We start from the raw sequence: 24884 nt of genomic DNA on the forward strand, positions 1-24884 counted from the left end.
AGATCTCTCTAGTGCATTTTGACTTAGGTTTTATAAAAATAACCTTTTCTTTGCACATTCATATTTCATCAACTTAGAAATTATGTAACTAATTTACAATAACAAACATAACTGGCATTAATATTTTTAAAAACAAACATAATATGCATTTTAACTGGTAGCAGCTTAAGTTCATGGTAGCACTAGGGAGAGACCTCTTAGGAGCAGACATCACCCATAGGCATCTCTGTATGCTTTACAGAGAGAATGGATGAGTTGCTAATCTGGCAACTGGGTTAAAAATAGAGATTAGTTAAGACAGCTTCCACTTTTTGGAGAAAATGGTTCTAACAAAAATACAGTACTAATGACTATGGAGCCTTTTGTAATTTACTGAGAAAATTAGGAAAAAAATTACTATCAGGACAATTACTTAATTATTGAAAAACATAGGCTTTAAAAACATTCATTTTTTTCTTGGTTCCCACAATACTACATTTGCTGAATTTTCCTTCCAAGTCTAGTTTTTTCTTTCTCCATAGACATCTAAATGTTCCCAGTGTTGCCTTGTATCCTCTTCTTTTGCCTACTTGTACTTTCCCTACTTATACCAGGTGAACTCACCACCTTGATAGCTTTAAAAACCATGTATTTGCTGAGGACTCTTAAATTTACTTCCCCAGCCCAGCCCTTTCTTCTGACTTCAGACTGGTAATAAGCAACTCCCCACTAACATCTTCACTTACATGTTTCATAGACAATTTATACTTAATTTTTCAAAAATGAAGTTGTAATTGATTTCTCAAAGGCTGATCCTCTCTGCAATTTTCCCATCTCATTGAGTGGATCTATTCCGGTCTCCTGTCATTTCTTTGAGTAGGCAGCTCTTCCCTGCTGTCTGGAATGCTCTCTCCTTAACTCATTAGGTGGTTGGCTCCCACTCGACTTAAATCTTACTATGCTGACAGACTTTCCTAGTCCTCTTTTCCTATCAGAGCAACATGTTCACATCATCCATGTACGCTCTGAGTTTGAAATTACGTTATTTATTGGTTTTCCTGTTTATTATTTGTTTTTCTCAACTAAACCATAAGCCCCATGAGGATAAGGATTATGTCTGTTTCATCCATTCCTGTATATTATGAGCCTAGCAAAATGCCTGACATACAGTAGGACCTCAAAAATGTTTGTTGAATAAATAAATAGTACTTTATTATAAGTAAGAATGTTCTTGAGAACATTAACCACGATTTGTAATTACATAATTAATTAAACTTTTAAAAAATGTCCAGTTACTCCCTACAAAATGGATGTTCCAGGAAGACTATGCCTAATTTAATCCCCACTCAACACTAAGTGTCTGACACATAGGTGGTCAATCAGTATCTTCCGCAGAAAACAAAGGGAGGGAAGGAAGGAGTAGGAGTAATGATGTGACTGATGTAGAGAAGAGACCCTAAAGGAGAATGCTTTACAAAATACTCTGAGACTATGGCCACAATTCAAATACAAGCTAAAAACAGTCAATCAAGCATTTTGTTTTGCCCACATAATGTAAACATTTGTACCTTTAGAAACAACTAGATCATTCAGTATTTCACTTGTAAGACAGATGTTTGAGGTTATTTCAGATTCAGCTGAAACTATCATTTTATTTTTTTAGTATTAGTGCAGGCAATTTGGATAGACCTATGTTTCTTTCAGATAGATAATTCTGAAATGAGAGCTGTGCTATTTAGTCAAAGTCAGACTGTTGAGAAGCCTTGACCATGTGATGTGCATTTAGTGAAATGACCTGGAATTGATCCAATTTCTTAACAGTAACATTATGGTATAATGATTGCCTACAACCTTTGGTCATCATCAAAATCTGAATGGGCTACAGAGAAAATTTCGCAACTAGTCTTTTCTATACAAAGGGCTGAACCAAGAGGAAAGCCTGAAATCTGTCTTATCACTTGACACATAAGAGAATTGGACAGCTGTTTGCTTTCTAGAGCATGAATGCCCATAAAAATGAGATTAAATAGTAGATTGTAACAGTATATGAAAGATTCTTTGAACAGACAATAGATCTAAAATATTTGTTTAGTAGAGTATCAAATTAAAGAGTCACAGTTTCTACTACTAAGAATTCCAAGATTACATCACACATAGAAATAAATTTATGTACACAAAAAAGTGTATTTTAAAAAAACAAACTTAAGAGTAAATCTTCAAATATTTACCTCCCAAGAAATTTCCTTCTAGAAATATTCTTAATTATATTCAGCTTTTTAACTCATCTGTAGTATAATAACACTATGTACTTGTTTTTCATTAATAAAAGGTTTGATTAAAATCTTTACATAAATAGTGCCTCTATGTAGCTGACTCATATTTTATTATTTGTGGTAGGTATGCAGAGAGGGAATACATTGGTTTTCTGCAGGAAATACTATAGAGATTTGAAATCTAGGTCACATAACAGCATTGCTACATCAGAAGAGCACAAAGGCCCAAAGTTTTTTTGTCTTCCACTAGGAAAATAATGTTGAAACAAAACTTAAAAATTGCCTGCTTTATAATTACTTTTGGTTAACTTACATGAAAATTAACTATAATCATAATTATCCTTTTTGACCTCTTCACAGTCTTAACATGGTACTATTATATACAAGGAAGTTTATATTCAGTGTGTATTCAGGGTAACCACTAGACAGAGAGCCAGATAATAAAATTTGTGCTTCTGTGAAATCTTTAATCTGGAGATCTTAAAACTGTTTTAAATACCAATTAAGTTTCTGGAGCATCATTAGGCAGCAGAGTTAAGACAAGGAAACTTGGTATGTCACATGGTAAGTCAGCAACTAAACAGAAAGAGAGCTGCCTGGCATATTCCAATAGATTTGCTTCCTGACTTCATTGTTTTCTAAATGTGATTTTATGGAAAACATATATCTGTGGCTGTGATTTAAGCACTAATGGTCTTTAGAAATAACACAAACACTAACCATATATTTTGACAATAAAATATTTACTCTATATTTCCAAATGCAAACATGTTCCATAGCAATGTTTTGAATGCATTTATCAAGTCTTTGGGATGTGGCAGTATCTCCTTTGAACATTAAAAAAAATTATATATGTTTATGTTTCATTAAGCTTTTTAGTCCTTGAGACATAAGTAGCTCAGATATTTCAGTTGAATAGAACAATCAAACAAGGCATATTCTTTAGAGTTTGTCTTTACACCTGTAACGGGTTACCAAGACCTTTACACTTATAATGGGTTACCAAGACCTAAAACCAAATTAAAACTTTTGTCAATAATTTGGAAAAGAATTGAAAGAAAAGTCTTACTCTGTTTCTGTCATTTCCCACCATGGTTAAACCTAGCACATAAATCATGTCTGATTAGTCAAATTTATTCAGCTTTGAATCCTGAATTGTAAATTTAAAAAAATTTATAGATGCTGGAGGATATCTTTATATCATATTTGAGGATATTCTTTTTTTTTTTTTTTTTTGAGACAGAGTCTCACTTTGTTGCCCAGGCTAGAGTGAGTGCCGTGGCATCAGCCTAGCTCACAGCAACCTCAAACTCCTGGACTCAAGCGATCCTCCTGCCTCAGCCTCCCAAGTAGCTGGGACTACAGGCATGTGCCACCATGCCCAGGCAATTTTTTTTTTTCCTATATATTAGTTGGCCAATTAATTGCTTTCTATTTTTAGTAGAGACGGGGTCTCGCTCTTGCTTAGGCTGGTTTCGAACTCCTGACCTCGAGCAATCCGCCCGCCTCGGCCTCCCAGAGAGCTAGGATTACAGGCGTGAGCCACCGCGCCCGGCCTGAGGATATTCTTTATATCATAACGAATGTTGCTATTATTCAGATCTGCTTTTCTTCGCAATTGCCTTAAACTCTAAGCTTCAGATTCACTACTGGCAGAACTCTGCTGAGGAATTATTTATTTATTTATTTTTATTTATTTTATTTTTTATAGAGTCAGGGTCTCGATCTTGCTCAGGCTGGTCTCGAACTCCTGACCTTAAGCTATTCTACCTCCTCAGCCTCCCAGAGTGCTAGGATTACAGGCATGAGCCACCATGCCCAGTCCAAGGAATTATTTTAAAATGTGATTGGGTTAGAGATTAAAGTATGCCAGTAAACAGCATATGTCACAATAATTGTGCCATTGCATTTCATTAAAGAGAAAACAAACAATGGTTTCTACTCTGAAGAACAAAGAAAGAATAAAAACAATGGTGTAGTTGAAAACTCAGAAAACACATTAACAAAATGAACAAAATCTGCACTTCTATTTAGAAAGCAGTACATTTAGCCACTGCTTTTTTGTTTTGAAACAGGGTCTTGCTCTGTTGCCCCAGCTAGAGTGCAGTGGCATCATCATAGTTCACTGCAACCTTGAATTCCTGGGCTCAATTGATCCTTCTACCTCAGCCTCCTAAGTAACTGGGGCTATACGGTTCACGCCACCTCACCTAGCTAATTTTTCTAATTTTTGCAGAGATGAGTTCTTGCTCTTGCTCAGGCTGGTCTTGAACTTCTGACCTCAAACTATCCTGCCTTGGCCTCCTAAAGTGCTAGGAGCCATCATGCCCAGCAATTAGTCTCTCCTTAAAAGAAAACTTCAAGATGAGTTGAGGCAAGATGTTACACAAATGCAGTCTTCCTCTTAGTCAACTCTGAACAAATGAAAACATGAGAAGAACTATAAAACTGAATTAGATCATACAAGCTTTTTGTTCTTCAAATCTATAGAAAGCCATTCTCATATATGGATATATTTTTCTTATCTTTGGATTATAAAAAAGAGCTAGATGGTTTAAAACTAATTAAATATTTTGCATTTATATTTTTAAAAAGAGTCAATGTGTTTCCTAAGGAAGTCTTTGGAGGTTGATTTACTGCAAGATACTTAGAAAAACCTACAGTGGTCTGTTTCCTTAAGTTAATGTCAATTCACCATCTATTGAAGCAATAAAACAAAAACATTTTACTGTTTATAAAAACCCTCAAACCCAAAACGTATCAATACACTTCACAAAACCTTATCAGCACATTATTAATGAAGAAAGATCTACCTTTGGATTAACACCTTACATTATAGTATTAGGATAGGGCCAAGATATTTTCAATAAAGCATGAAGTTAACAAAGAACTTGGTCTCAAAGAAAGGATTTTATAGGTACTTCAATTATTTTTTTCTGAGTCCCAAATCAGAAGAGTAATTGCGAGGGTGCCAACAAACTTGAAATCAAGGTTGGCTCTGGGAAATATGGGAACTATGATTGTCATACTCAAAGGGCTCATTGTGTTCAATGGGGAGAAGAACCTAGGGCTTATTTTTGTTTTTAATCATGAAGCTAAGAGAGAAGTGTTCTATCTTTTATGGCCATGTTTTGTCTTGATGCTATTTGATAATTATTTTATCCAAAAGGCTAACAAGATCATTTTTCTTAATATCCCTTTTATGTAAAAATACTTAAAATAAATGTTAAACCTCTTATGAAATAAAAGAAGAAATTGTTTTTCCTTGGAATATCTATTAGTTCACAGTTACCCTGGACTGAGAAACATTTCTGTCATCATAGTTTGCAATAGTGCACACAGTTGTGATGTGGTACCCTAAAGGACATATTACTATTAATGGCCCATCCAGCCATTTGATTATCATTGTATGGTTAGTGGCTTTTTAGGATAATAACTCTGATACAGACAATCAAATGCTTTAATGAGTTTATTATCTTGTTTTCTTTTAGAACAAATCCAGGCCATATTTTAATTTAATGTGAGGGCACAGGACAATGAAACTTTAAGGCCATTATAGGTAAGTATAATGATCAACTGGGTTCCTCAGTTTCTCATGTAAGGTCAGTTCCCAGAAGTAAAGTTCCCAGAAGTAAAGCTGGCTCCCAACTAGATTATATTTGTAAACAGTATTCGCAAATCAAGAAAAACGACAAAACTATACAACATCAAGAGAATGACAGATAAAATAACAAAAGAGATGAGAAGACCTCCAAATGAGTCCCAGTTAAGGGGAAAAAATAGAACAAATAAGACTGGAAAGGTAGAAAGAGGATGGAGTCAACTCTGTTTTGGATACTAGATATCAGAACAAACTTATAAAAAATTAGTTGTTCCCTCCATTTTGCAGGTAAGGAAAGTGAGGTAAAGAGAAGTTAAGAAACTGGCCAAGATCATGTTGCTCATGAGAGGCAGAGGCAGGATTTGAACACAGGTAATCTTGTCCTTGAGCCCAGGCTGTTAGCCACTATATGCTTCTCCCATTACACAAACCAAACCAACCAACTACCACCACCAACAAACCCGCCCCCCCCCCCTAAAATTGTTAGACAGTTTTAAAAAGCAGGAAAAAAAAAGGACTAAAAGTAATTAGTCCAAAATGTAAATAATGATTGCCTTTCAGTGGGGGTGGATTATGAGCAATTTTTCCTGCATATTTATTCTTTTCAGAGCTTTTCAAAATAAAAGCAAAGTTTAACACTTTTTTTTTAATGTCAGCAAAAAATAAAATGAATATTGCTGGCCTAACATTTTACCTCTTACCTTAGCACATGTCAATTTAGAAAAACTATGCATACATTTAAATGACATTGTTGACAGCTATCAGGGCACATTTCACCAGAAAGTCACAGAAATCTGGGCATAGGCAGGAGTTTGCTCGAATAAACTTCTAAAATATGGTACAGGATCAGTATAGATTCAGTTGAATTTCCTACACTTTTTTCCCTTAATTTATTTTATGTATTTAAGGTATACAACATGATGTTTTGATATGTATAGACATGATGAAATGATTACTATAAGTAAGCAAATTAACATGGCCATCACCTTCCATAGTTACTTCTTTGTGTGTGTGTGTGTGTGTGAGGTAAGAGCAGCAAATTTTCAATATATAATGCCCTATGCCTTTTTCTTTAATCCTATTGCTTTTAAAACTACAGAGTTATATAATTGATAATTATAAAATGACTAAGAGGTCAGAGGTATTGAAATACTTGAGGAATCATAGAAGAAAGATTAAACTGACATTCGAAACAGTGTTAGAGTAAGATGTATTTCTGCCCTCACCAATTCACTGAACCTTCTCTCTTTTTTTAAATTTTTTAAAAAAAATTTTGTTATTTTGAGACAGGGTCTAGCATTGTCACCTGGGTTAGCTAGCCTGCAGTGGCGACATCGTAGCTCACTGCAACCTCAAACTTCTGGGCTCAACTGATTTTCTGGGCTCAGCCTCCCAAGTAGCTGGGACTACAGGTGTGTGCAACCACGCCTGGCTACTTTTTCTATTTTTTATAGAGACAGGGTCTCGCTCTTGCTCAGGCTGGTCTCGAACTCCTGCCCTCAAGCGATCCTCTCACCTTCTTCTCCCAAAATGCTAGGGTTACAGAGGTGAGCCACTGCACATGGCCTGGACCTTCTCTTTTAAAGGTCACAAATACCTACACTCTCAGTCAATCCTTTTCTCACTTGTTGATCCCCTGTTATCAGCATTTAGCTCCGCTGACCACTCCCTCCTTGAAATTCCCTTCTCCCCGGGCTTCCTCCTGCCCCTAATAACCTGTTCTTGACATACTCCTATCATGCTGACTACTGCTATCTGGCCTGTCTTCCTCCTCTGAGCTGTCTCAAAGGACTTCTCCTTCTGCTATGTAATTTCTCTTCAATGTTAGGGCTTCAACCAGCAAAACTGCATGAATAACCCCCCAAATAACATCTCCAAATCCTGACCTCTCTCTCAATTTCCCTCTAGATGTCAATCAGCATCTCAATATGTTTAATATGGAACTTATATTCCTTATCTCCCAGATCTGTCTTTCCTGCTGAGTTCCTTGATTCTACCAATACCCAGTAATCCAGGTTCAAAAATCCAGTGTCATTTTTACTCCTCTTTCTTGTTTTTCTTGGCAATTGTTTATTCCTATACAATCTACCTCTGCAATGTTATTCATTTAGTTATTCAATAAATACCTGACTGCTGTAGTAGGCTCTGAGGCTATAGTGGTGAATAAGACAAGTGAGGATCTTACCTTTCTGGAGCTTACATTCTAGTGAAGACAATCAGATGGCAAATAAGTCTAATTAGAAAAAAGATAAGAGTAGAAGATCACGAATGAATGGTACTGATGATGGAGCTGATCAGGAAAAGCCTCTCTCTGTATAGTTTTAAGACTAAGTTTGTGGTAATTTATTACAGTAACAATAGGAAACTAATATACTCTCTGGCCTTTCAACTCCAGAGCTACTTTATAACTCTTCTGGGGGCTTACCATGTTCAGCTTGTATCATATTCATATATAAGTTTTAATTCTCTTTGTAAATGGCTAGCTCCTAGAGGACAGAGTGTATATCTGATTCATCTTTGTACCTGCCAAAAATACTAATCATAGTGCCTTGTATATAGCAAGAAATCAATAAATATTAATGAATGACATTTTTGAAAATTTGTATATAGGGCATATTAAGCAAATAATCAGAATACCCAAATAACCTGAGTAGTCTATTCCTCAAATATTCTGAAAAAGTGAGCTTATGTTTAAAATGAATATCTTAAAAATATTTCTAAAATTAAAAATAATAACATTTTTAGGCAATACACAGTCACTGAGCATTTGTCAATTCAATTTTAATGAAAGTTTCAAATAAATAGGCATATAATTTCCTAATTTATAAATAATGACATTATGACTTGAAATACTTTTATTTCCATTAGTTTAGGTTAAAATAATACCATGATTCTGAAATGGATAGTAAAAGCAATAGGACATATGTTTTTGCTAATTTTCTACTTTTAGGTTATGTAAATGAAGCCAAAATTTGGGGGCATTTTGTCATAAGTACTATCGAAAAGGCAATTAGAAATGAATTACAGAGAGTATTTCTATAGAATTCACAAATTGCTAGTAATGAAGTACAATGTGCCAGGCATTCATTCAAACAGAAATGAATAATGCTAAAATTGTGTTTCCACTAGGGGTCTACAAAGAAGGAAGATAAAAATAAATTTAAAAAAAAGATAAAGGCATTTCATTTTCAATTATTGTCAAGTTATGAAAGGTTTGTATTTTTATGTGATGTAAAGATAGAGACTAGAGACATAACAAATGAGTCCATTATGTCAGTACCACTTGGAATCAGACAATTAAGCTTTTGGCATTTACTAACTCTGAATGTGTCTCATACAAAACTAAACACAACTCTGCAGACAGAGAAGAAATAAAGAGAATTATGAAATAATCATAATTCATATTAGGTTTTTAAAGTTTCTTTCATTTACAAAAAGCAATTCACTCATCTCTGTATTTTCATAGTTCCTTCATTTGCTTCCCTGTATACAAATCAATATCATGCTTGCCTTTAATTCCCAAAAGTCTAAGAAGGCAATAGACCACAGTAGGGAGGGGTAACTTTCTTTCTTATTTATGGGTGAGATAACTTAATGAAGAATTCGTTCATCAGTCACTGAGCATCAACTCTGTGTCAAGCACCATGATAGGTCCTGGGGACATTAAGCTGAATGAGACACACAGTGAGGAGGCAGAGCTGTTTCTCTTGGGAAGATTCATGACGGCATTTCTAACATAACAGCAGCTGTCTACTCTGGAGGCTGGTGTCTTAATTAAACTAGTAAAGGAGGACCCTTCCAATTCCCCCAGAGATCCTTTGATTAGATAGAAAAGAATCAGGAGTGTGAGGAGCATGTTTATAGCTCATGAGGAGTCTGAAGATTCACTAAAAAGCTCTAAGAATGTAATTTGTATCTCTTATTTCAGTATGAGGAAATTTTTTCTAGGAAAAATTCTAGTCTTGTTATTAAAAAGGTCATTTTCCCACTTGGAAGACAGAAACAAATGGCAGTAGAGTTGACCCTTGAACAACATGGGTTTGAATTGCATGGATCTACTTCTAAATGTTGTTTTTTCAATAAAAGTTACACCATAGCCAGGTGTGGTGGCTCACGCCTGGAATTCTAGCACTCTGGAAGGCTGAGGTGGGAAGATGGCTCATGGCAAGGAATTAGAGACCAACTTGGGCAACAGTTGAGACCTGTCTCTGCAAAAAATAGAAAAATTAGCTGGGCTTGGGGGGCACGTGCCTGTAGTCCCAGCTACTCCAGAGGCTGAGGCAAGAGGATCTCTTGAGCCTAGGAGTTTGAGGTTGCAGTGAGTTATGATGATGCCACTGCACGCTAGCCCAGGATGGGGGTGTGGTGTGGTGACAGAGCAAGACCTTATCTCAAAAGAAAAAGACAGTGACTAATTATGTACTGCTTTCCAAATAGAAGTGCAGATTTTGTTCATGTGTTTTCTGAGTTTTTAACTACACTCTCTTTTTTATTCTTTGAGGTAGAAACCATTGTTTGTTGCACTCTAGCTGGGTCTCTTTTTTTTGGACCCTGTCTCAAGAAAAAAAAAAGTTACACAGAGTGTGCTCACCTCTCCTGCCTCCCCTTCTACCTTCTCCACCTCTTCTGCCTCTGGCATTGGAGACAGCAAGACCAACCCCTTCTCTTCTTCCTCCTTCTCCTCAGTCTACTCAATGTGAAGACAAGGAGGATGAAGACCTTTATCATGATCCATTTCCACCTAATGAATACATAGTAAATATATTTTCTCTTTGTTATGATTTTCTTAATAACATTTTCTTTTCTCTAGCTTACTTTATTATAAGAATACAGTATTATATAATACATACAGTATATAAAACATGTGGTAATCGAATGTTTATGCTATTGGTAAGGCTTCCCAGTCAATATTAGGCTATCAGTTTTTTGGGAGGCAAAAGTTATACATGGATTTTCAGCTGTGTGGTGCCACTAACCCCCATGTTGTTTAAGGGGGTTATTGGTATTCATTTTCTATTGCAATGTAACAAACTACCACACATGTAGTAGCTTAAAACAATACATATATTATCTCTTAGTTTCTGTAGGATAGGAGTCTGGGAGTGGCTTAACTGAGACCTCAGCTTAGAATCTCACAAGGATTCAATCAACATGTTGAGCCAGCAAGGAGTGACAGAACCTAGTAAAACGGGCACTAAAATCTTATGTGATGTAACCATGCACACCCCATCACCTTTCTGCAATAATAAAGGAGATAGACAACAAACAAGTAAACAAAAAATAGTGTAAAGTGCCATGAAGAGAATAAAATAGTGGAGTAAAATGGAGTATCTGGAGGTGGAGAGAAGGCCAATATTAGGTGATTAGAAAAGGCCTTTCTGAAAGTAGACAATTAGGCTAAGGACTTAATGATGCAATGGATGGAACCTCGCAATCCAAACTATTCTCTTTCGCTTTTCCCAGACACACCAGTCATCCTCCTGCCTCAGGGCCTTTCCACTTTCTGTTCTGTCTGGAGCCCTCTTCCTCTGGGTACCTACGTGGCTTGCTTCTACCTCACATGGATGAAATCCATGTGAAAGCCTCCTTTATGGGTTTGCAAATAATTGGTGGCTACTTGGACCTGATCCCTGGGCAATTTTAGTATTTCTGTCTTCTATGCTAGTTCAGCAAGGCCTCCTTCTCCATATACAAGACTGTATGAAATATCTTTAGAAGGCAGTTGAGGCTGCCAGTTAGACATAAACTTCTTTATTATTTCAATCTTTATATCCATTAAATAAATTCAAATTGAAGGCGGATTCCCTATCCAAATTATATGGCTGCTTAAAAGAGTGAAATGTTACTTTGCAAATTGTTTTCAGGGGCTTTACTACATGCTTTCTCACATGTTCTCAGAGGAGTAATTTAATACGATAGATCATATAAATCCATATTAATAGAAATCTTTCATTGTCTTCTAAGGTTTCCAGTCCTTAAAAAAAAAAAAAAAAAAGAAAAGAAAAAAAAAGGAGGGAGGCAGGCATGGGGTGGGGGTGGAGAGAATATTTTAAGGATGTAAAGACAACATTATCTTTATACACAAAGATAAGGAACTATGAAAATTATAATGATGACACTAACGATGATAGGAATTCCTACCAGTTGGGAGCCATTTCATTTGTAATCAGCTAGCTACTTCAGATATATTATCTTGAATCTTCGCAACAACCCTATGGGTTGGTGGTATCTCCATCTTCATAGACGAAGAAAATGAGACTCAGGAAGTTTACAGAACCCCAAAAGCACAAAGCTATTATGTGGTAGAGCTGGACTTTGAACCCTGTAGTATATGGTCTTTTCACTGTATTATTTTGCCTCTCTACAAATAAAAATTAATCTACTTTTTTGATAAAGATATAATTTAGGGTGCAAACAAATAATATTTATATAAAAACAAAAGGCAATTTTACAAATGTTACTTCATTTTATCCTGCAATGCTTATAGAAAAGTACGTCATTTTTCCATTTTATAAATGGAGCAAAAGTGAAGTTGAGTAATTTAGCCAAAGTTGTATAAAATCTTGTCCAAGAAGCCAGTTTTCTCACTCTCAGTGTTCTCCCTATTCTACTTTGACTTTAACTTTCATCATCATTTGGGAGTTATTATAAAAGATGCAAGAAACACCAATGGCATTGTGCAGCCCCAAGAACTAATCACTTTTAATCTAGTCAATAACGTTGGTTGGATAAGTTCATAAGGTCACAAGTTTTCAAAAAACATTACTAAAGATTCAGTTCTTGATTCCACATCCTCAGTTTTAAAATCTTTACCTAGGAACATTTATCATTCTCTCATTATATACTGTTATATCATTGTGAGATTTCATGATGCTTAAAAATTCTTTTAAAATATGCTTTAAATTTCAGAAGTAACAAATGCTCACTCTAAAAAAAAATCAATATAGAACTTTTTAATAAAAACCAAGATAACCTCTCAAACTTGCCTCCTGAGAAGATTAATTTTGTCAATGAGTTAGATATCTTATATCTAAAGCTCCTTGAGCCAATGCAATCTATTGCTTTATCCTGAATACTTGTAAGTCATGAATATTAGGTAAGATGAAATATATATTTTTTAATGATTCTAATTAAAAATGAACTCTAAAACATAATCATATTTACAGAGTGCTTTATATTTTGTAAAGAACTTTCATACTAAGTCACTTAATCCTTGTAACTATTCCTACAGTACCCCTTTAGAGATAGGAAGTTAATACAGAGAGGTCATCATATTTTACCAAATCTAAGGTCACAAATCTAAGACACCATGCTATTTTACACACTTCAAAAGAGAAAAAATAACTATACCCCATGAGACTCACAGGACTTATGAGGAACTCTGGACATAGAAGACCAGAGTTAGAATTCTGGCATTATCCTTTTTAAGCTTGTAACTTAAGTGAATCATTAAGTTCTCTGAGTCTTGATCTTTTCATATATTTTAAGTTAGAAATAATAATGTCTATCTCACAGGGTTGCTGTGAGGACATATTAATGTAAAATAAACTTTTAAACTGAAAAACTGATAAAATTAAAAAATCTATATATATAACATTATTTTTAAAGATATTATCTAAAATAGTAATATTAATATTCTGTTGTTGAAGGCAAGAATTGAACCTGTGAATCTAAATTGAACTATTTTACCAAATTAAATAATTATGAAAGCTGTTACTGCACACATTTTAATACTGCTGCCTTTTTTGAGATGAGTTGTTAATACTTTGTCCTCATGTGAACTCTGGAAAATACCTATTCCACTAACCCAAAAGAATGTATTCAGTTTAGATGAGGACATTTTCAGGACTTGAGGGAAAATACTTCTTTCTGGCATCATTTACTGCCATAAAATTGTCCAGTTGTAGGACTGAAACATGAACTATACTTTAGGCATTCCATCATTATAGTCAGTTCTAATTGCAAAAGGAATTGGAATTTCATCTTTTGGAAGAGTGATAATGCACTATACTTTCTGCAAGCTTAGAAGCAGTCCTTGCATTTTTTTTTTGCCTTTGTATTTGAAAACATTTTATGTGATAGTCTGTTTACCATGGTAAAACTAAGGTATATAGATTTTACTTGATTAAATCTTAGATATTATACATTCTGCAATACTCTTGACAATTACTATATTCTTGCCTTGTAAAAAAAATTAAATCTTGCTTGTCTAGCCATGCCTTCATTCCTTAAGGCTATTGGTAGTACATGTGATTAAAGTATATCTGAAATACTTTCTTGGAAATGATCTTCTATGAAAACTCATAATATATGGTAGCTTTGGGATTGATTCACACTAGGTATTTGTTTGTGTATATTAAACACTAGAAACGTTGTGATTTCCTGATTTTTATAATGAAAAAACTATATAGGTTTGCTTCTTGTGTACCAATAGAGGTTAGCAGATTGTTGCTATAGGTCTGGTAATATTAAATAATTTCAATACTTCAATTTCTCAGGAATTTGTGTAATAAAAAAAGTGAATCTCTAGTAGTTGATTAAGAAGGAACAATAGGGAAACATGGGGTAGTCTAAGATCCAAGATGACAAGAGATAATTGCTCTGTGCTACTGGACTTTTGTTTAGTCATTGACCCAATATGCACATGAATATCAAAGTTTAAACATTAATACTAAATTTCAGGTGTTCCAAAAAGTTATACACATGGACACATTACTAATCTTTTTTTAAAAAAAATAAATATTTGTTCTTTGTTTCTCTAAACCTAGCCTAAGTTACTACCATCTCCCACCTCAATCACTGCAATAGCCAGCTGGTCTTCCTGCTTTCTTCACTCTCACTACTCTTACAGTCCAGTTTCAAGTAACTGCCTGAATGATCTTTCAATGTGTAGGTCATATCATGTTACTTCTGCTTAAAACCACCAATAGCTTTCTATGATACTTAAATGAAAATGCAAACTCTTTGGTAAGGTGTTCAAAGCCTTATGTGGTCTGGCTTCTTCCTACATCTCTACCCTATCTCATGCTACTCTCCTGCTTGCTTATACGTGTCAAATATACAGGCTTTTTTTTTCCCCGTCTTTCAAATACATCAAGTTTGCTCCTAGCTCATGGTTTGTGTAGTGGGCCTGAAAAGCTCTTCCCATAGATTTTTTCCTGCCTTAGTCCAGGCTCCAATGTCACCTCTCCCAAGAGGACTTCTTTGTCCATCAATCTAATGTAGCATCCCCACTTATTCACCTATCTTAATACCTCATTTGGGTTTATTATCTCCGTAACACTCATACAGTGTCTGGAATTATGTTATGTACTTATTTACTAACTTGTTTGTCCTTCTCTGCCCACTATAATTTACCTAGGAGCTTGATAGCAAGGATCTTATTTATGTTGTTATCTCAGGGTCTGGCCCATTGTAGATACTCAATAAATAGTTCTTGAAGGAGCAAAGTAATGAATATAAATGATTACCTTTTCTTAAGTGATATGTTTTTCTCTTCCCTTTTTTTCTTCTGGAAATAAAACTGTACCAGGAAAGAAATTATTTTTCTTGAAGCTAACAATACTTTGCCCATTTAAAACAAAGTTAAATCATCCAAGATTAAATTTGATATATTTTCTTAATGGAAACTTACAGCAGTGACCTACTTTCAATTTGCAACAATACAAGAGAATATGTGAGTTTACCATTTCCTTGAATGGTAAGATACCACGAATATTTATTGTGGTTATTATCTGGCTTTGAATAATCAAGTATCTAGAGAACAGGTCTGCCTTACAAAAAACAAGTGAAATTATCTCTCAAATGACACAGAATCACATAATAAGCTATTCTCTAATGCTTGAAATATCATCCCAATTCTAGGCGAAGAAAGAAATATACATAGCATAGTTACTTTGTGTGGAGACAAATATTATAATGCCCATTCTAAGTAGTATAGATGACTTTCATTAAAGAAACATGGTTTTTCCTTCAATAAATTCATGCTGGTTAATAAAAATATGCTCTGGGAGAAATACAGAAAGCAATGATGAGTGGTTGAGGTCTGCAATGAGTAGAATAGAAGATGCTACATCAAGGCTGAGTTTTAGGTCTAAAAGAAGGAAAGGGTTTGAAAGATAAATCATGAAAGCCTTTAAAATGTTGCAGTTCTGCTTTTCTCCTTTTTCTCATAAAACCTTTTCTCATCTGCTTAAAAAACTTCTAATTAGCTTCAGATGTAAATACAAAAGATAGCTATTACTGACATTCTACTTTTAAAAGTTAAAACAGTGCTGATTTCAGATAGGAATGCCTGAAATTGATGCAGGAGGCTTGCACAGACAAATACATGCAGTCAGATGGTCATTGCTTGGTAGGGGAAAAGGTTGTCCTTATTTTTCATTGGTTGAGTAAAAATGACATAATTATTCAACTAATTTGTAACAGTTGAACAACCATATTACAGGTTGAGTAACCCTTATCTGAAATGGTTGGGACCGGAACTATTTTGGATTTCCTTGGATTTTGGAATGAATATTTGCATATACATAATCAGTTACCTTAGGAATGGGACCCAAGACTAAATACAAAATTCATTTATGTGTCATATACACCTTACACACATAGTCTAAAGGTAGTTTTATACAACATTTTTAATAATTTTGTGCATGAAACAAAGTTTATGTACACTGAACCAATAGAAAGCAAAGGTATCATTATCTCAGCCACCCATGTGGACAATCTGCAGTTGTCTGACATCACCATTATGCTTGCTCAGAAAAGCTATCTCAAAGCTGAAGCGGGCTGGGAAGGTCTTTTTTCCCTTGGGGATGTTGAATAAACTGTGTGCTGTGTGCCTGTGTTTTGACTGTGATCTATCCCATGAGGTCAGATATGGAATTTTCCACTTGTGGTGGTGTGTCGGTACTCAAAAAGTTTTGGATGTTGGAGCATTTCAAATTTTGGATTTTGGATTAGGGATGCTCAATCTGTATAAGAAATGCAGTAATAAAAATACTTACATGTACATACTTATGCGTAGCTCTCATCATTTTCGTTGTAAACATACTAATAGGTGGGATTATTGAGTTAAAATATATGACCACTAAAATTATTTTAACTTTCAAAAAAACCCTGCCAAATGGACATTTTTAAAGCTCTTGATATATACCACAAAACTGATTCCTAAGGATGTTGTGCCAAGTTATATTCCCACCTGTAGTGGATGAGAATGTTTACTTTTAACTTTAATTAGTGGCAGATGGCTCCTAAATTGGAGAGATTCTTTTTTAATGTCTAATATATGAGTAATTTAAGAAAAGAAAGTATATTCTCTACAGGAGGATTCCTGCCCCTTGCTTCCTTTGCTTAGGTATCATTTAGGCCCTGTGGGTGTAGAAAGCTTAGCTTCAACTCAATTCTGTGAATCTCTGAAGCTTAAGAGCCTACTTATGACAGTTTCATATTCTTTTCGGTGCAAGGAGACATTCACTTCTTGTTTTTTATCTTTTAAAAAACACATACAATTTTAAATGTCATTTCCAAGTGTAGGAGAAGAATGGGAAGGTTTTAGTATGAGATCACTCTACCATATTGATCCAGAAGTCCATTCCTAATCTTGACAGCTACATATTTCTAACTTTAATACTGTGGACCTTTTCATTATCATATATTTGTATGTATATATTTGTTCATAAGAGCTTGAATGAGATGTGTGTTTATATATGTATGTGTGTGCTACACCTTGTTATTTATAAAAGCTTGAAAGCAGAGCTCTCTCTACTCAGAATTGGTTTTTGACCTTTAAAAGAATGTGTGGGGCCCTCAGTTGCCCTAACATTTGGCTAAGTAGTTGTTGGAGTTACTCTCTCAAACCTCAGGCTGGGGCTAGCTAACGTGCGCTTGCATTGCGGGTATAAGGGTGACACAGCAGACTGAGGGGAGTGAGAAGCATGCTAGGCCCAGAGGTCTGTGCAGAGCAATGTGGCATTTGGTGCAGAAGCTGCTGTGCCAGCTCATTTTACACTTTAAGAGTTCTGTATGCCCCAGTGCCTGTCAGATCTAAAGTGTGTCTATGCTCCCTGAAGGATCAAGCCCCAGTTGGTCTTCTGCTTGACACAGAATCTGTGTGAACCCTGAGGACTGCAACAAATGCCATTGACTTACCAAGATAAAAAAGAGTGAAAAGAGTCCATCTACCTCCCAGCTTGTCTTTGACTTTATTCATGACCCCTTCAAATTAGAACATAATAAGGGGACCCTCCTACCAGGGTTCCCACCAGCCAGTTATTACTATAATTGCTACTGTTGTTTAGCAAGGGGAGAAACAAGTTGGCCCTTCCTGTTTTCTATGTGGTCCTCCCTGCCCTACACTGAAAAGTTTTTAGGATTCTCCTGTAACTGCTAGTGCTTTTGAAGATTTTTGCCCTATTTTATGGTCTATCTATCATTTTCATGGGAAATATGGAAAGTTGTTAGATGCCTGTGCTTATGCTGCCAACTTATCAGGAAGTCAATAGTTCTCTTTTTATTAAAGGTCTCCTATGAGGCATCTGGCCAGATTTTTAATATGCACTTTTTTTAATATGTACTTTTTTTCAGATAGAACTGCCTCTTTCTGCTTTTGTTACAGAATTATTTTGTCAATCTATGTCAGTCAAATAACGATTACAGTTCTGAACAAGCAGTTATTTCACATAGTGATTTCACAAAGGCATTACAATACTATTGACCATGTAAATATGATGATCGATAGAAGCATCTCTGGGAGTTCCGATACTAATTAAAAATGCCTATTCTGTTTAAAGAATGTTTCACTGGAAGTAATAAACAGAACAGACCAAAGCTTCCTCCCAGTTAGCAATAAACAACTGAAAGATAAGATGCTGATTCAGACATTTATTTAGTCACAGTTTCCTGTGATGATTACATTCTAACTCAAAATCATTAACATTGAATGTTATATATTATGAAAAGCTCTCATCTACCATATTTTCTAATGTACCCAAGCTGAAAGAAGGTTTAGATAATAGTAATTTAATATCTATCATACAGAGAAAGTAAATTTAAATTAATTGCTGTAAATAACAATAACATGGCACCAGCGATTGCCACAAAGGTGGCAGCAGCAGTAATATCCAGGTACGGAACATCATATACTATCAGGGGCTCTGTTAGGAGCTTTACCTGTATATCATGTAATCCTCCAATCCTGCCACTTTGATATTATCATCTCTACTTTTTGTATAAGGAAACAGACCCAGAGATTAAGTTTGTCCAATGAAGTTGGATGAACAATTGGGGCACTCTCTGGAGCACCTCTGGGGAACATCAGAGAGTCTGTGGAGCACTGATCACATGGATTCAAACTGCTGCTTGACTCCAGGCTGCCTCTAAGACTCATATACTTCTCCACTGCTAGAGGTATTCTGATGAGGGCAGGATGGCCATGTCTGCAATGCTGTAGAAAGCATTTGTGTTCACTGTGAGTCCACATGAGGAGTTCCTAGGTTGGAGTTCCTAAATACTCTGAAAATGGGTGCACAGTGTGTATAATTGCACATTTCTGGGAGGAGGGTTTTCATCAGATTTCAACAAAGTCTACCATTCAGAAAAGGTTCAGAATTATCTTCTAGATATTCCTTAGAGCCTGGTTTTAAGCTATAAGATTCAAGAAATCTTATCTTTGAGATTTCTGAGGAAATCCCACAGTATAACATCCTGGAGTGTAATTACATTTAAAAGAAAATAGAGGCACTTACCCAAGAGAAAATTTAAAATTGTAACTTGAAATAATCAGATAGCCAAGGCAAAGGAAATAAGGTGGGGACTGTGGCTGAATTATGTATCTCATGGTGGTAATTTTCTGTTTCCCATTACATATGTAGAAAAACCTACTGCTTCAAGAGACAGAAAAATGAGCTGAGTTTATCTGAATTATCAAACTCAAAAGGATATGCCGTATAAAGTTATAAAAGGTGCCGGCAAAATATGCCAACATTAGCAATTATATTTCTAAATAAAGGGAAAACACAGAAACTGGTTTTAAACAGCAAAGCATGTATAATTCTACAATGGGTAAAAAGTGCAGCTGGAATTTTTCACTTCCCTTCCAAAGAAGTTCTGCTGAATTTCAAATATTTTCTTTGAATAATCATGTCTGACAGACATAAAGGTTAACGTTAGCAAGATAATTAAAATTAATGATGGCAATGTCCACTGGGCTATGTCTATGCAGGTGTTTCCCTCTACTGTTCCCACCCCAACATAAAAATATCTGACATATAAAATTCTGAACTTACATACAATATATTGGGAGTGATTATTTTCATCCTTCTAAAACCCACAGAATTACTTCATTAAACAAGTTCTTCTGGGTTTTTGATAAATAATTTGATTTTCACAAATGTACTAGGTTATACAAAATTTTAAATACATACTTATTGCATAAATTGAGCAGATACTATTAGAGGCATTGTTTCCAATCCTCCATAACATAGCTATAAAGTCAAAAGTTACCCAGAAGGATCTTCGAATATTTCCCTATACCAAGCCAAGCCATTTACTACCCAGAAGTGTACTCAAAACTTACTATTTGATACTTGATTAATATAGAATTTTACATCCATCCAGCTATCTATCTATCTATCTATCTTTATACATATGGTCCTTAAAAGTGGCAAACTGGAGGGATAGTGGAATGTTAGAGGTCAGCACAAAGACAACCAGCAGATAGGGTGATATTAAGGGAAGAGACAGAAAAACACACAAAACCTGGCATACTACTCTACTAACATGCCATATATTAATGGATACTTGTAATGATGATATTGAGCCATCCCCACTAAATTAACTTACATTTAACATACACTAATGTGGCAAATTGTATACTCCACAATAATGACTTCTGACTATATATTCTTCTATAAAGTGACCTTGCCACTTTCCTATCCATGGGTGTAGCTTAAGTATCTTCCCCTTGAATCTGCATTGATGAATAGAACAGAAGTGAGGCTGTGTGACTTCTGAGGCTGGGTCATAAAAGGTGACATGGTTCCTGTCTTGCTCACTGGAACACATATGCTGGAGCTTTGAGCCACCATGTGAGAAGTTTACCTTCATGCTGCCATGCTAGGGAGGCCACATATAGGTGGGGGTTCCGTTGATAGCCCAAGCTGAGCTCCCATCTTAGAAGTCCAGCCCCAGTACTGGATGATTGCAACCCCAGCAGATGTCTGACTACAACCACATAACAGTCCCCTAACAAGAACTGCCCAGCTGAGACCATTTAACAGCACCATGAGAGATGATACTAAATTGTTGTTTTAAACCATTAAGTTTTGGATTGATTTGTTATGCAACAATGACAAACAGAACAGCTAATTAAAAAGTTAGTGTTATGTATATAGTTCAACCACAATTAAAAACATACCTCTGAGTATGTTCTTCGGAACATGCGGTAGGGGTAGATGGCTTGTAAAAATTTTATTATTTAATCTTTACAACAACTTTTTGAGTAGGTATTATTTTCACTTGATAGAAAAGGGAATTTAAAATTACTTTTTAAAAGTTCTCTTCAATAAATATTTTTCTTTCATGGCAGCTACTTCTTGAATTATGCAATGTTTTAATGACTACTTTTAAGGATAATATTTCCAGTTTATTTAAAAAACAATATAGTTATCTTAAGAATATTATATTATCTTTGTTTAATTATAGTGTATTTATTAATTTTTGTCTGGGATCTGCCTGTTATGCAGTTCTTCCCACCCCTGGACCATTATTAGGTGATTCTTGGTTGTTTGTTCATATTATATTAATATAATATGATATTATATTATATATTATATAAACAAGGATCAACCTCAGAGGTTCTTAGTAAATGTGGTATCATACCCAAGAGGCATTTTTGGAAATTTGAGAGACACTATCTATTGTCATAGTGTTTGCGAGTATTTTTCTGGTATTTAGTAAAAGGGGGCCAGGAATGCTAAACATACTATCATTATGGGATGCTTTGGACAATCTGTGCAACAAAGAATTGTCCTATGTCCTGTAGGATTTTCAGATGTCCTACTAGACAAGGCATCCTCAAACTTTGGCCTGTGGGCCACATGCGGGTATTTTTGCCTGTTTGTTTTTTTACTTCAAAATAAGATATGTGCAGTGTGCACAGGAATTTGTTTATAGTTTTTTTTAAACTATAGTCCGGCCCTGCAATGGTCTGAGGGACAGTGAACTGGCCCCCTGTTAAAAAAGTTTGAGGACCATTGTACTAGACATTTATATTACAATAGTAAAAAAACCTTGTTTTTAATTACTTGAGTCTGGAACATAAGAGTATATATTAGAAATAGTTACAAAAACAGTGTTGAAATTCATGAGAGGCAAAAATGCCTGGAAGATAGGAAGAGGGAAAGATTGAAATGTTTGATCATTTAAGTTTTCCCTAAGGATGTCTGTTGGGATGTTGGAAGTTACTGAGAGCATTGCTCTGCTTTTCTTTCTAGCCCAGTGCTGACTCTATAGGTATTTGGTGAGAGATCATGAAGTTTCTCTGGAGAGGTAGTCCCTTGGCCCTAGCCTAGGAATAAATGCCTGAGCCAGCAGCTCCGAAGAGTAGCGAACTAGTTCAGTTATTACATGGCCCTTTAATTAATTACCCTACTGAGTGCCCCAGGGTCTGTTCCTAGTCTTCCCTGTCTGTGATCCTGGGGTTTTTTTTCCATGGTTCTACTTCACTCCCTGTTTCAGCAGTCTTGTCTTTCATATTTATTGTGTTTTGGAGTCTTTTGGTCAGTTGAATTGTTCCTTATTCCATCTGTGGTATATTATTAAAAAATCCTTCAATGTCCATTCCACCATTCTAGGTTTCCAGTGCTGCTGTGGATTTATTTTTATATTTGTTCTTCCATTTCAAAGAAACTTTGGATGGAAACAGAGGTAAAGACATGTCTTAATCAGCTATTTTCAGTTGGAGGCCATTTTGGGCACTTTAAATAAAGCAAACATTCTCCCCCTGTGATTGGTGCATTAAGATTTCTATTACTGTAGGCAAACTGATACATTTAATGAAATTAAACTGTCAGACTTCAATTTTTCTTCTTTTGTTTTGTTAAATGAATTATCCAAAAAAAGTGAAAAAAAAATACAGAAAACTTACAATCTGTATCAAGTATGGCACGAACAGATTTAACAAGTTCCTTAGATTCAAGTGCCAGGGTTGCTGGGATGTTACGTCCATTCCTTCCCAGTGATGTGAGAGAAGTTTTAGAAACTAACATAGCTCTTCTTTCACTGTGAGGGCAATAACATAAAGTTGAACTTATACAACAAACAACATTTATCTTTGCTAAATCTGAATTCATGTTACTTATGAATCTGTACAAAATATTTACATTTCTGGGAACTTTATAACTCTTATAGCCATACATGAATTCATTCATATAACATTAAAATTTCTGGTTTTAATTCTTTATTTTATAAGAGGCATATTTTAAAACTTAGATTGACTTCATAAATAAGGATCAAGTAATAGAATGATAGCCTACCTCCTAAATCATTCGTTGGGCTCATTTTGTGAATGCTTGTGTTTTGCTAACATTACATTCAAATTAAACAAATAAACACAAATTTATTAACAGACATTTACTATTTCTTCTAGTAACATTAAATATACACTCAATATATATATTTGTTCCTTAAATTAATTATCTCTTAAAGTCTTCCATTTGTTGCCCCTAAATTGGAAACAGCCTAGGACATTTATGTCACTTTTTAAAAATGCAAATGTCACCTGAAATGAATGCACTCTGACATAATTAAAAGGCAAAATTTTCCTTAAAAAACCATTATACTAAAACTTTACTTGAAAGGAGACAATTTTAAACTGATAAAACCATTATTACTAATAATCCATCTTCTTAAGCATGATGCATTAATTCACAAGGAGAGACTAAAGCGTCAATTTTCAAACTCAAATACACAGCCTTTACTCTGTGTTGAAGGACCAAGGCCAACATCTATATAGAAGATATATGGTACATTAAGTAGATTGGACCAGATTTTACTAGTGTTTAACTTTCTAAGACATGGTGAAAAGTTGCCTTTTTTCCCCATAAAGCAGTTTAAGGCAAGGGTAGGCTCTGGCTTTTACATAATCATTTTTAACCTAGGACACTTTTGAATTTTTAGTCAAGGTCAAAAATGAGACCTTGGCGGTGGGCGGGGGGCACACTTAACCTCATACAAGGGAAATACAATTACTATTTTAAGATCATTAGTGAAAATAATAATCATGGAATTCACATTTATCTTGTATCATAAGCAGCACAGATAACAATAAGAAATGTCAGATTCCTTCATTATAAAAAATAAAACATTATATTAAAATGAGCATAAAAGTGAACGACTATAGTTATTCTAAATTAAAAAAATGCGTGGACATCTAAAATATCTTCATTTATTTCATTTATTAAACTGCTGTTTTCACAGTAAAGGGTAGAGTTTTTCCCTATGTTTCTGTAAATGTATACTGCTAGAAGTAGAAGACATCTAGAACTAGTGGCAGCTATTGTAAGGTGAGGAAAAAATTCCTTTGAAAATGTATAAACAAGAATCTTCCTTTTGTATATATATGTCTTTCAACATGTATCAAAATGACCTTAAACTTGTGGTTTGAAATAAATAAATCTGATTAGTATGTTTATAACTTCCAATAAGAAACTTGAAGTCTGAAATATATTATGAATAATAAGAAAATCAAGGTATACTATTATGCAAGTACATATCTTTTACTTATATCTGCTAAATGATAAAAGTGAAAGAAACTGATTGCATGACTATGTTTTACAAAATTCTATTTGCCCTAACAATTAATCTGCTGGGTTGAGATTGACCTTTAACAGTGAATTTGTGACTAGTAACATTTATTCATACACCCACTGCATAAAGAACTTCAAGTTAATCTCATCCATACAAAATTTTTGACAAAGACAGGATAGGTCACTCCTACCTCAATTTTAGAGTACAAGTACAATGATTGGCTAAGT

The 24884-nt window shown here is 34.9% G+C and overlaps 1 protein-coding gene across 3 annotated transcripts in view; it reads right to left on the bottom strand.

The window, feature by feature from the left end:
* STXBP4 (syntaxin binding protein 4) overlaps window positions 1-24884 on the bottom strand; it is a 135794-nt gene that overhangs the window by 40754 nt on the left and 70156 nt on the right. For 2 of the 3 annotated variants that reach the window (XM_012766270.2, XM_012769972.2), the window contains one exon: window positions 22997-23130. In XM_012766270.2, coding sequence (XP_012621724.2) covers window positions 22997-23130 — 134 coding nt within the window. Of the gene's footprint in view, window positions 1-11835; window positions 22759-22996; window positions 23131-24884 lie in introns of those variants that run through there. The other variant, XM_012771525.2, reaches the window with a different exon arrangement.

This window comes from Microcebus murinus, chromosome 18 (assembly GCF_040939455.1).
Source record: "Microcebus murinus isolate Inina chromosome 18, M.murinus_Inina_mat1.0, whole genome shotgun sequence".
NCBI lineage: Eukaryota > Metazoa > Chordata > Mammalia > Primates > Cheirogaleidae > Microcebus > Microcebus murinus.